General features: G+C 37.8%; 1 protein-coding gene across 1 annotated transcript in view; it reads left to right on the top strand.

The window, feature by feature from the left end:
• Positions 1 to 13,794, top strand: part of RANBP17 (RAN binding protein 17) — a gene marked incomplete at both ends in the record, with an annotated part of 158,021 nt that overhangs the window by 79,846 nt on the left and 64,381 nt on the right. Inside the window, 2 exons of the mRNA XM_080626945.1 lie at positions 2,264 to 2,337; positions 10,365 to 10,451. Of these exons, the coding sequence (XP_080483071.1) occupies positions 2,264 to 2,337; positions 10,365 to 10,451 (161 nt within the window). The remainder of the gene's footprint in view (positions 1 to 2,263; positions 2,338 to 10,364; positions 10,452 to 13,794) is intronic.

Here is a 13,794-nt window from a genome sequence, read left to right as displayed (position 1 = left end):
TTGAAGAAGGTATTTAAAATATCACATTTATTTTCGGTTACAATTTGTCACATTAGGGAATGGGTAGTAGTTTTTATTACAAGCACTGTATTCATGCTGACTCCAAATGACCCTGTCACACGTGAAAACAAATCAGATTGTTGCTGTTAATGAGCTTTTCAATTTACTATTCAGTGGATCAGATAAGTGGATTTAAGAGGTAATGATCCTGCTTAGCACTCAGGCTTGGCTGTCAGATCCTAGTAGTTGTGGGAAATCCCCAGGGACAAAAGCGTTGACACAGTTCTTGATGGGATAATGGGAATCAAAGCTAATGGATGATAAAAGGAGTAGTAAGAGTTACAAGGATAATTGTGGATTAAAGCACTACTCTTTGTCAACACTGACTGCTGGTTTAGTATTTTATTTGTTAAACTCTGATGTGGGGAGAGCCTAGTTTGACAACAGAGCACAATGCCACCAGGATCAGGCTGGCTCGCTGGTTTCCCATGGCAGAAAGCAAAGCTCTTAACAGGGATGCGAGCTTGCTTCTACCGTTAGGTTCCTCCCTCTCTCTTTTTCACTCTTCCTAATATCAAATACAGAAATTCTTAAACTTTGCTAAAATTGCAGCTGCCATAGGTTTCAGAAGATATTATTTTTGTATTTGAATATATTCTTATTTAATTTATTAATTATATATGGAATATATACTTGAATGCATATTTGCATTACTGCAAATAACTTCACATTTACATTGTCAACGGACTATTTTGCAACGTTTGGAGGATTGTATACTACAAAATTTTTAGTATCTTGATTATCCTTTCAATGACTTGTTTGAATTGCGGCTGATTTTGCCACAATAAATACAATTATAAAAGGGTAAGTTAGCTCACAAGTTAAGTTACCCTTGCTCTTGGTGCAATTTCTGGTTAGAGCTGCAAGTTTATTTACTCATGTATTTATTATGCTCAGATTTAAAACTAAAGTCTCTGGGCTATGAAAATACCGTTTTATTCTCTATTATTATTGCTTATTATTATCATCATCATCATTATTATTATTATTATTGTTATTTATTGACTTCCTCAGAGATGGAGCATTGCTGGGTTTGGTTTTTAAGCACAGTCATGGGATTCCTTCACTAGCAGGAAGGAAGTTGGTCTAAGAAAGGTTAGGTACAGTAACAGAAGTATTGCGTGAGCTAAATCAAGTTCATTGCTATTTGTGTGCCATATGGAACGTCAGCGAGCAGAATTGACAGCTAGATGGCACCAGGCTTTCACCGCTGGGTAGCTGAGCCTGCATGTGCTCTGCTTGATGCTCTCATTCCAGACCTTAGTGATACTTGACTTGATCACGTCATATGGAAGAATTACCTATAACTATAATATTTGGGTTAGTGTCATGAAAGGTTAAAATGACTGAAATGAAATGTACTGGCTGGCTGATCTGTGTTTAACCCACTCGTAAGCAAACAGCAGAGTTACGTGAGATCAAGGTAAAGTGAGTTGGCAGAGGATTGCAATGAAAAGTTGCAATACATGTCTCCCTTCTGTTCTTGAAGTCGATTGAACCCAACTGAATGTTTTTATCCAGACTAAATGTCAGGCTACTAAAACTACTGGAAAAGTTTAATCAGATCACACAGTAAGGAAAAAACTATACTTGGTGTGCCTTGCATTTGTCACTGAATCTGATAGGTGAGGCGATGGGTGAACTTAGGTGGTAGTATGTGCCTTGGATCTGAAATAAAGGGGAAAAGTGTACAACTGCAGGTTACTTGGCTGTCAAAACCTTTGTTCTTCCTTCACGATCACAAAACTGGGTGTCCAAAGAGTACCTAATTTACAAGATTTTAAGACTGGCAGTTCAAGAACTTACACGTGCAAGCTAAAGAACAGCGCTGAATCGCATCCCGCTGGGGACAGAGACCAACAGAAGAATGTTTTCTCCATCCCTGTGCATTTGTTTTTTTGGTAATAGGGACTGGGTTGTTCTGTGAACAACAAAGTGAATTTAATGCAGGAAATTTATATCTCCTGTGTGGGAAGAAATGTATGCAAGGGCAAGTAAAAGCCTGTCAATCCCAAATTCACAGAACACCATTGAAGACTGAATAATCCATCTCTTCCAAGTGCTTCAGCTAGGCTGCATGGACACACATTTGTGCCTGTACTTTTCTCTTGCAAAAACAATATGGGGAATGTTTTAGAATAACTGAAAATGCTGGTATGTGTGAATGTCTATAATATGCTACTGTTGAAATGTTTATTTCCAGGTGTATGCCCGAATGTCAGAAGTCTTAGGAATAACAGATGACAACCATGTTCTGGAAACATTCATGACAAAAGTGTGAGTTTGTGCTTGGGTTCTGTTCTGTATGTATTTTGTCTTGTCTTTAATACTTACATAAAATCCGAGTTTTATTTTGTTATGTTTGCTCTTTGCTAGAAAAATGGTTTCCATAAATTTAAAATATTTAAAGTAAGGGATAACCATTTTCAGAAGCATCCATATCTTATTTTCTGAAGGAACTGCATGTCCCTTAATAAACACTCGTAGCTGGATATATCCTCCACAGTGCCTGCATCCCTTCTTGAATTGGCTTACGGGAGAATAGAGCTGAGATTTCAGACCTTGGTTCAGTGGCGGCCTGGCCTAAGCAGTCCTCATCCCTCCCCACCCCTCATTCCTGCACCATCAGATGTCAGTGGAATTGCCTTCATGGCAATTTGCGTGTTTGCAGTAGGAAACTGAACAAGTTAAACTGATCTCTTTTTTGTTGTTTTGGGGAGGCTCTTTTGGGTTGCTTTTTGGCAAGATCTGGCAAAATGTGCTCTCAAAAATACAGGTTCGGGGAGGAGGATTTTAGATCTAGCCTCATACTTACCAGCTGTTTTCTCATCTGGGGCATTTAGCAGAGTAAGAGGTGTTTTAATCTGACACGTAAGTGTTGCAATACTTTAAGAATAATCCTAGAAAATTACTCTGGAGAAAGTAGGTTTTTCTCATGCCTCTTCTGCAGCTTCTTTCCTTGCATGCCAGCAAAACTACCAGGATCTTGTCTTTTATTACTTATGTCCTTCATGAGATTTGCTAGTTTCTCCTGACTCAAAAAGAGTTTCATCTAAAATCAGTTTTGCTCTTGAAGCAAAACAAAATGGGCCCTCTGAAAAATCGTGAATATCCACTAAAAAAATCTAGGAGTCCCCAGGAGACAATGAGTTCTGTGTGTGCCTGGAGAAAGAGAAGCAAGTACCTTACCTCTTTATTCTGCAGTGAGGAAGATGCTGCATCATGACATTTACTTAACATCCTCTAAATCCGACTTACAAGAACTTTAAATACTTTCAGTGGACTTTGACCTGCTAGAGAAACATCTCTGCTGGTGTTGCAAGGTTAGGTGTGACCTGTTTGAACAGGTCATGACTTATCTTTTGATACCATGACTTATCTTTTGCTACCATGACTACCAACCTTGAGAAATAGTAGCAATTAGGACAGGGTCATTTTCTAATACACTTAACTTTTCTGTGGAAAACCAGGCATAAATGCTTTGTTTCCTCGAAACCAGAAGCTGAGTGTTGTTACATCTTGCCTTAGGATAACAATAGTACTCGTCAAACCTTGATATTTATCTGGAGTATGCTTTGAAGACAGGTAAATGTAGGGTGATGAATGGAAAAATATTGATGGATGCTTATTGTACAGTTTCTGGAAGCAGTCCATGTCATGTTATTAGACAGCTAAGCTTCATTTTATTGTTTCAAACTACAGTGAAACTTGGAACAACTGAGGAAAGAGGGGGGAAAGCGGACTGTTGTTTGGAGACCAGATGCATCAGTTTGCTTCTCTTTTTCTACCTGTTCCTGCTACTGAGAGGAAATCTCTGTTGCCTTTGTCAATTGAGGAAATAACATAGCATTTAACAAGTTGTATAAGTGCTATATGTGTTTAGATTGGATAGGGCTATATTTGCACAAATAGCGTAAATTGAGTAAAAAGGGGTTTAATGTTTTGTGGAAGATTTTAAAAGAAAATCAAGTAGATAAAATGCAAAAATCTGCTGCTTTTTAGGTTACACACTCTACATTTTTATCTTCTCTTTCCCCAGAGCTTACTGTATTTTCCTAAAAGCATGAATTGTTCATTGATTAGATCAGTTTAATTTTGCAGAATGGGTGTTACAGCTTGAAATGGACAACTCAGTAGCTTTAAGAGTTAGCTGTGAAACTGCTCTATCAACACATTCATAATTGTGTGTCCGCTTTGCTAGCGTGCCAGTTGGCAAATCTGAGTGTGAAACTGTAACATACTGATACATAATCCAAAAGCTACAGTCTGATGGGGCAATCCAGTCTGGCAGCATTTCTGGTGCTCTGTTGCTGAGAATAAGCTGCACTTTCATAACAGCAGTGGGCAGGATATGTGACTGAGAGACCGTTCCCCTTTTTCTCTTGTCAATGTAGTCAGCATTTTTAACCACACTGTTATTTTAGAAAGCCACCAGTTTACTGTTCTGTCTTACCCCACAAATCCATTCCTTTCCTTAAGTAGCTGAAATTTGTTTTCAAAGGCACACACTATTCCTCTGTCTCCATGGAATTCTCCCTTGTTGCTCCTGCTTCCTCACCAAACAGCCACATTACATGTTCTTACACCTCTTGGCCTACTGGGAGTGGATCAAGGCACAGACTCTTAAGGCAAGGAGTGAGGCATTGTACCCAAAACCAGTAGGAGTCCTCTCTCTCCTTCCACTGGTCATTTCCTTTGCAATAGGTGTCTACCTGTCTTGATCCTTCCATGTATAGGTAAGAGGCAAGGAAATATTTAGACTGGAGTAGTTTCGGTTCTACCTGCTCCTTGAGCCTGTTCTGGGCATTTGGCTGAAAGTGGTTTCTGTTTATTTTGGCTACAGGCAACTTGTCTTCTCTCACCCTTCGTGAGCCTCTTCTTGTTCCTTTCAATTATTGTCAAATTCCTATGGAAGGGATTTTTTGTGAGGGGTGGACTTACAAAATATTTGCCCAAATATTTAGTATTTTTGACTGTGATAAAATAACTGAAACATGAATAAAAGACACCCATCCAGACATAGCTATTGGATGCTTTTTGCCCTCCTTCCCCCTTTTGTTTTGCCAGTGTTATCATTTCACTGTGATGGATGCACATATACCTACATATAATAAGAGAGATTTTCCATGTGATAGTGTTTAAGTAATACATAAGTATAAAAACTCTTGATGTTTTTTGAACATTCATACTGATGTAGCTCCATGGATCGTAGCATGGTAAAACTTCGCACTTTTATTCATGACAGAATGTGCATTTTTGTAGCTATTCACCTTTGTCCAACTCTAATGAAAAGTACAGATCCAATCACTGTCATTGGGCCACAGAGAGCTTTCACTGTAAATGATGATAATCTACAAGAAATAATTAAAACATGACTGTACCAAGCCAACAAGTGGCTAAGTTCAGTATTACTGAAAGTTAAGTACCACATTAAGGAAGAGGTTTTCTAAGTCTTTGTAGGCGATTTGGATGCCCATTTTTCTTGCACTGTAATGGGAATTGGATAGCACACACCTTAAGCAACTTTGGAAGTTTTGTTGTAAATGTATATTTTTTAAAAATGATTTTTATAGTGCAAATCCATTTATAATATCCTTAGCTTGAGACCGAGGCTATTCTTAAATGTACATGGGTTCTGGCTTTCCAATTCATGTCGTCCTTGTGCAAGCTTAAAATGTTTTCACTCTCTGCTTCAATTATTTAAAAACCAAACCAAACCAAACTGGCTGATTTGCAGCAGTCATGATCTCTTCTGGCTGGTAGCAACTTAACTTTTGCAATTGCTTCTTTGTCATCTTACCAAGTCTCCTATGTGTGAGGTACAGTAACCTATGCGTGTGCAGGAAGTATAATGTTCCTGCAGTTCCTCAGGTTGGTTGTAATGACGAACCTGCCCATTGCATTTCAGAGAAGGGATTCGAGATCTTCTTGAAAGAGAACGGATGAATTCTTTGGATGCTTGCACATGGTCTGTAAGCAATGTTTGAGCACCTTGGCATGCAGTGATAAATGAAGGTACCCACCATCCCTGTGACCAAGTGGATTTTCTCTCTTTGTACAGTACATACCCTTCAGCACTCCCTGTTCGGTGCTGACTATGCTTTTGCTTTCCTACCTTGCATCCCTGCTTCTATTTCCTCCTCTAAAATTTTCTTTTTTAAATTGCACTGCAAGTTTTAAAGTTCTCCCTTTTAAGCTGGAGATTCCACTCCATGTATGGGAAATACTCCAGGGTACTCCACAAGTATCATTTCCCATCCACGACTGCCATGAGAACTGCTACGTCTTGTATGAAGGTTGCACAAGACTTTGCTGCACACCCTGCAGAACTTTTCAGAGCAGTGTGGTATGGTCCATGTGTCTGAAGAGGCCTTCCCAAGTCATAAACTGAGGACAGGACAGGAAATGGGCGCGCCCGTTGCAGAGGCAGGAAGATGTGAAATGGATTTAAGAGGCTGAAAGCGGCTATCTATACTTTGGCCAAAAACATAGTGACTTTGAATGTGCAAAGAATTTTGATTTTTCTGTGGATAATATGGTAAACCTTTTGCCAGAGGACTGTAAATTGGAAACTCGAGTCATTATTTATCTTCCCTTTCTAGGTTTTAGGTTAAAAACACACAGGCTCTTAAAATAATACATTTAAGCCACTGTATTAAGGGAAGAGATGTTTGGTGTGCTGATGGAACTGCATCGGTAGGCAGTTACTGTGGATGATTTTCTGGCAAAGAACGGCCATATACCCAGATCAGCAAGTACCTACCTGGAGTTCTACATGAACCAAGGGACAACTAAAGGTGAAGGAGGATGGGAGTGAGGCGCTGGGAGTAACAATCCCAGCCAGATAAGAAGGAGCTGGAATTTACTGAGTTGCTAAATTGTGGACTGTGTGTAAGCTTTGAAGGTCAGGTTCTCACACCTGTGCTTAACCAATTGTATGTTAGTTGTTAAGGGCCTTAAAGATATGTATCCAATCACAATGTGCCAAGTTATTGTAAGCAACTTTAAGCAATAGTATATAAAGAGTTAGTTTTCTATAATAAATGGCTCTTGTCTGATCAACATTGATCTCCGACTGAGTCCATTCCACAACAAGTTACGGCGACAAACTCTCATAGCAAGCTGGAGGGTTCAGAAGATGCAAGGCTGGGAAGCTTCTCTGATGCAGTTTTTAGAAGCTAAGATTTTATTCTTGTCTTCTTACTAAAGGCAAACCAAAATGTTTCCAAGTGTACTGGCTGCTTTATGTCATGCTCTTTTGTTTAGCTTTTTCAGTCTCATATCCTCTCAGCACGGGTCAGTGTTACTGTTGCACTTTCAGTATTGTGGCTGCAGTTCAGTATGTTCATAATGGTCACCAAAATCGGAAATATTCTGCCATTTTGTATTTCCACTTTTTTTTTGTACTTGCCTTTACAATGTGTTCAGCGCTCGTCTTTGCCATCGATGTTTTGGTGAATTTGGCATTTAGCTGTTGATGAAGCTCTTATTTTCCATAACTCATTTGAAACTTTATGATAAGTTCCTTTGACTGTGTTGCATTTGATTCATAGTCTAAATCAATAAGCTGCTTGAGAGAGAAGGAAACAAGGACACTAGTACTTAAATCCAAGTGCTGTCTTGCCATGATTCCTCCAAGAGCTGTAAATTTTTCTCCGTTTTCATCCCTCGGCTTCTCTTCCGTGCATGCTTTTTGTATTACGAGATTCCTCTCTAGGTCTTCACAAATTTTCTAAGATACTTACAAAGTTTTGTAGATATCTCTTAAAATATTACATTTTAGGTGTCTTTCATCTTGCCTGGTATCGATAAGGCAGAAACAGAAATGAGAATTGCTATGATTATAATAGAAATTTTTCAGCCTCTGTTCACTCATGAGAACTTTCTGGCTTTTATATTATTGCTCCATCTTTCAGCCAGCCAAATGCAACCATGAAGTGAAAGAATAGATGTACACAAAAGTACTCTGAATGGTGGATGAAGAGTCTTATTTATGCAGTTTTAATTTGCTCCTCAGGCTGTCACTGTGACTTCTTGTTTTTCATTAAATGTCTTATATCTGGCTTCCTAAGGACAAAGATTCGGCTCTTTTGCAAAGTAGCCTTTTTATGATTTTGATATTGATGTCAAATCTGGGTACTCCAAATTCATTTTTATTGCTTTGTATGGTATATACTTGTTAAGGATTTAGTGCAACTATAAACATCTCCAGAACTCCCTGTAGTAGGGATAAACTGTGAATTATGGACTTGCTAGAATGGGCTGTTTCTTTAAGGCTATCTGAACCTCTGTAGCTTTCATAGAGATTTTAGAAAGTAAATCAATGTTTGTTTGTAAATCTAAATTGAGGATTACTGCTTTGATAATTGCATTGTTATTTGCCTTTTCCTGAGCAAATAAACAGATGATTTAAACTTAATCTCTTTTTCAGGAAGTTATAAACTCAGGAATGCTGTTTATGTGGTATAGGACGTTCTTTAGCGTGTGGATACGTAAAAGCAATAATCAGTGCTGATTTTAAGGCATTTAACATCACTTCTTCGGGTTCTGTATTCCAAAATTGTAATCCTACTGCATCATGGTATAAATAGCTGTTACCAATGTATAGCTCTTACATCATGGTCTTGCATTGATAGATCTGATAGTGTGAAGTCAGAATCATTATGCATATTCTACAGACAAGGAAACTGAGGCATACAAATCTTAAATGACTTATTCTTGGTCACCTGGAAGTTTGAGATACACCCTAGCACTTTGGTATCCCAAGCAGGAATAGGTGCCTGGGCTTCCGAGCCAGGAAGTCAAGCTTCCTTTTTATGTGAATGGGCTATGTTTCAAAAGGCTTTGATGGCCCGGTTTTATTTGTCCAGATGAATCCACTATCAGAAACTCTGCTGTGAATCGCTTACACACCATTCTCTCCCTGTCTGGAAGAAGAGGGCATTCAACTTTCTCCAGGGTTTTTGAGCAACCGAGGAAGATGGTGTATGTCTCAGAATGAGTAGGGCACAGTGCTTGCCTTCAGGAAAGGGAACTAAGAGGATGCAACTAGTTATAGGCCAAGCAACCTAACTTGGATTCTCCAAGGAATACTAGAAAAAGTTACTAGTGGTCAGTGTATTATTGATACGTGCAGTTGGGCTACTTGGGGGGGGGGTTTGGGGGGGGGTACTTTCTATTTGGACTCACTGGAGTTTACAACAGAAAGTCTCAGATATTTGCCCTTCAGTAAGATTGTTGGCATTGGCCTACCTGACATTCCCTTAAGAAAGCTAGGAAATGTCAGATGCAAGGTGAGTGACTCTTCACTTACTGTTGTAACTGCTCCTCATTTGGAAAAAGTTACATCCCTCCACTTTACTGGCTTCAGTTTACCCCTTTCATCTGAAGGCTAATGCCACCTTTTCACCTCCTAATAAATCTGGTAGGTGAACACAACAGATTCCATCCAAAGTCACTGGTGTCTGCACTGTCACACAATACAGAAGAGGTTGTGGAGGGTCCCAGCTCTGTATTTCATGTCTCAAATTAAAGTATGGGTGGTAGCAGAGCAAGTGTTAGCTGCATGATTTCACTGAAAGGCTAACTCTTAAGAGTTTGTTGTCAAAAATGGTAAGTTGTTTTATGCGGTGTTCCCCAGGGATTGATAATAGGTCTAGAGTTATCCTGTATCATTATTTATGCATTGGTCCATTAATCATAGTATGCTTCCTATGTCTGAGAGGGTTGCAATTAGGGAGATGCAGTATCCCCTATGTATCGTGACTTTAGTTAAGTGTTTGATGTAGGGAAGAGGAAAAACAGGGATTAGTACAAGAACTGCAAGGTTGAGTTTCACTGGGAATGCGATGTATCAGTAGTTCTGTGAACTGCCCCTTAGTTTTTCTGTGCCTCATTTCTCCTGTGGAAATTTTCCTAGGGAATTTATTGCAATTTGTTTTTGCCTTGTGAAAAACTGAGCAGATAAATACTAGAGAAGTTAAGTGGCCAGATATTGTGTCAGCAAGTAAGATAGATATAAGCAGTGGTAAGCTCCAGATAATTTATTTCATTATGACAGATGATGGATTTTTTAAAAATGAATGTATTGTTACAATATTACAAAAATGTTTGAATCCCCTGTTTGGGAAAAAGGCAGAGCATGATTTTATAGCATTTTCTGTCTCATAAATGGGAAATCCTAAGATGTATCACAGAAATACATTTGTAGTATAATGTGCTATTACTTTGAACTTTTGCACTGCACGTCTCAAAAAGGGGAAAATGTGTTGCAGAATCTCACTCTTTTGTTTTATTTATTCCAGTGTGACAAATCTTAAATACTGGGGAAGATGTGAGCCTGTGATTTCAAGAACTCTTCAGTTTCTAAATGACCTTTCTGTTGGATATCCTTTGCATTGTCTATGCCATATATTATTTGACAATAATAAGGTAAATATCATTAGCAAGACTTCTGGTGTTTCATATGCCACATTTTTAAACCAATTGGGATATTAATATTTACTCTTTTTGGTTTATCTTTTTCTATGCATTGTTTTTTAATGGTGCGCTTATTTCCACCTACTTCATATCCACAAAAGAGAAATCATGTAACTTGTTGCTCATGGTCATCTGTCCTATTCCTAATCTTCTAGAAGTCAATACCATTGATGAGTTCAACAGTATTGAGAACAGAAGCGATGCTGTTGGCAGTTGAGTATAGGACTGGTTCTACTTTCAGGATGAGTCAACTGGGATATGAAGCATGAGTTGAGATTTTAAGCACAAGCCTCTGCACATGTTCTGTCATTGCCTGATTCCAAGTTCCTCACTGTGTCAGTGCCATCATTATTACTCATAAAACAGCTTTGACTTTGCACGTGGATTTTATCTGGGTTAGGTATTTTTGTGAAAGTCTTGGCCAAATCATGGTGCTAACTTGCTGTCTGTTGCAAACCTTTTGTATCTTGTGCTTGCTTACCACAGGTTGGAGAATACTTGCTCTTTGAATTTTCAGTCAGTCGAGCAAGAAGATTGAAAAGTAATAGCTGGTTTTTACGTGACACGATGTTTAAAGGTACAGGACAGACAATAAACCACCAGGGCTCAATAATACAGTCAATCTTGAAATCCTTCTCTATTTTAAAATACAAACAACTTTTCAGTAATTTTGTAGAGGAGATGGTTAGAGAAGCGGAGGGGAAGGCACCTGGAATGCCACAATTGCTATCATTTTATTTCTCCGTAGAACTCTGATCCTATCAGAAGAAGTCTAATATATTTCCTTGGGTTGAAAGATGAGTGTGGGTTTTCACATTCCGTAAGTGAATTTTGTTTAATGAAAATCATACAATGTGTACTTCTGTTTGTTTACTTGAAATACCATTAAGCAGCTGACTATTCTAAATATGCAAGTGTTTGTGTTCTCATGGCATCACAGAAGGAGGACTGGGAAGGACTTGAAAGTGCAACATGACTAAGGAATTTGGCAAAAACAGAAGGGGAGGCAGTTCTTAATGATATTCATGGAGGGGCTAATGAGATCTCTCTTCTTTTATACTACAGACTTACTGTTTCAGTAGGGCTCGAGACACTTTCAAAATAACCAAGAAATTTAATGGGGTGCCCCTAACTTCAACTGCTTACCTGTTTATGTATGTATGTATACTTGCTGCAACAATCAGCTGAAGCCAACAGGCATCTAGCATTTCAGATTGTTTTCTGGAGGCTTGCAAAAGCATGTATTCCCATGGTAGTTCTCAAAAATGAGGGTCACTTTAAAGTACTGGTGCAAATAATACTTTCCAAGGCTGAAATGTCTGGATAATTTTAGTTTTCAAATTACTCAAATTATATTTGCAGCAAATGAGTTTCTGCTCATGAAATAGATACAACATCAGGCCCTAGAAAAGGATGGAAAAGTAGATATTTAATAACCTATGTTCTCCTGAAGAGTAGAAGTGTGATGAAACTGTGGGGTTGTTTTTCTTTGCAGAAACTTGCTAACTGCTGCAAGAGCAGTTTCAGACCCCCGTGCATAGTTAGGATGTAAAGCAGCACATAAATCTCAACATAAAGCAGCATAAACCTCAGACATCAGTGTGAAATGTTTAAAGTTTAGCAAAAAAGAGATTAACTAAAACCCTAAATACCAGAATTTGTTCGATGACTCTTTAATGGAAATGCTTCAAACAAAAATTCTGAGAGCAGTTGCTTTTCTGCTTAGCTGGGTGGGGTGGTACAAAGACAGCTTTAATGCTGGTTCACTTCCCCGTGATGTTGTATTAGTTAAGTTTAAAATTGTGTTCCCTGGCAAACCATAAAAGATTTCAGAAGTATTAGACACCCACTTTTGTGCTGGAATTTAATATGCAACTTTTTATTGGAAAATAATCGTCCTTGTCTGGCAAAATCCACCATGCAATATTTCTGTTAGTAGGCATAATGCAATAAAGACAGGGAGGGCTATTTATCACTACAAATTTTGAGGATTTCAGGATTCTTTTTATTATTTTAATATATTTCTTTGGTATTAAATCAGAAAAATGATAAATTACACCTGTCGAGGCTGTTTTTCCTTTTTCCCAGAAAATGATGTACAACCCAATTTCACTGGTCATTTTGGCTTTTAAAGATATGTATTTTTTCCTATTAAAAACTCTACCAATAGGGTTTTTTTTAATAATAATACTGAAGTACTTTTTATTTCAAACATATGAAGTAGTTTATAACTACTTGCTGGCATTGCAAACTTTGGCCTTTTCACATTATATTAGGGGGTTTTTTAAAGGCATTAAGTATATATTGCTTTGAAAGAAAGAGTGTATTGTTAAGATGCTGGATCCAGTGGATCAATTTTCAGTACTTGATGCAGATTAAATTGTGGCTAGCCTGAAAGGTTAAAATAATTATTTATTTAATTTCAGTACTTTCCTGGATGTCAGTCAGCTTCCACACAGTCTTTGAAATCGGTCTTTTTCTTTTCTTATGTGTATAATAGTCTTATTCTAAAGGATAATCAAGAATTAAAAGCAAACCATATTTGCAGCAACTTTACCGCATAACAGAACCAAAACCAAGAAAAAAAGCCATAGGACAGTATCAACAACAAAGGCAACAAATGATTGGAGCTGCTGTCATGGTTTACATTACTTTCACAATTATTCCAGGTTTGCATATTTCGAAATATATTAGCCCAATTTGATTTCAAAGCTCAGTTATTTGAATTATAAATCATTATGTCCCTCCTAGCTGATCAGTCCTGAAATATCTTTGAATTCATTTACATAATGGAATATGTTAGTCATTCCTTTATGTCTTGGAAGCCATAGGACTCCCTCATGCATGTTTAGTTCTTCTGATAATTAACTTTTCCACTGTATATTTTTGTAGCAAAATAAGTACAGTTTTGTTGTTATTTTGTACAATAACTTGGGGTAAAATATTTATAATCTCTCAAAAATTCCTTTTCCGCGGCTTTGTTAGTCTTATGTTATGAAAGGCTCTCCCTTGTAACAGGGAAAAAAAACCCAAACCAACCGTGTAGCTTTGCAATATAAAACCATGTAATGCGATGTCAAATGTTATAGATTGACAGAGGAACATCATCTTAAAACTAGATTAGGAGATTTTCCAATAACAGGTATGAACCCTATTCTTACCCTTTTACCTGTTTAAAAAGAATTTAATCCATTTACAATGAAAAGGGAAATTGTTTATTCCCATAAAAATAATCGAACTCTTCAATCAATTATG

Source organism: Psittacula echo, assembly GCF_963264785.1.
Source record: "Psittacula echo genome assembly, chromosome: 11".
In the NCBI taxonomy this organism is placed as follows: domain Eukaryota; kingdom Metazoa; phylum Chordata; class Aves; order Psittaciformes; family Psittacidae; genus Psittacula; species Psittacula echo.
This window is presented reverse-complemented; position numbering and strand designations above follow the sequence as displayed.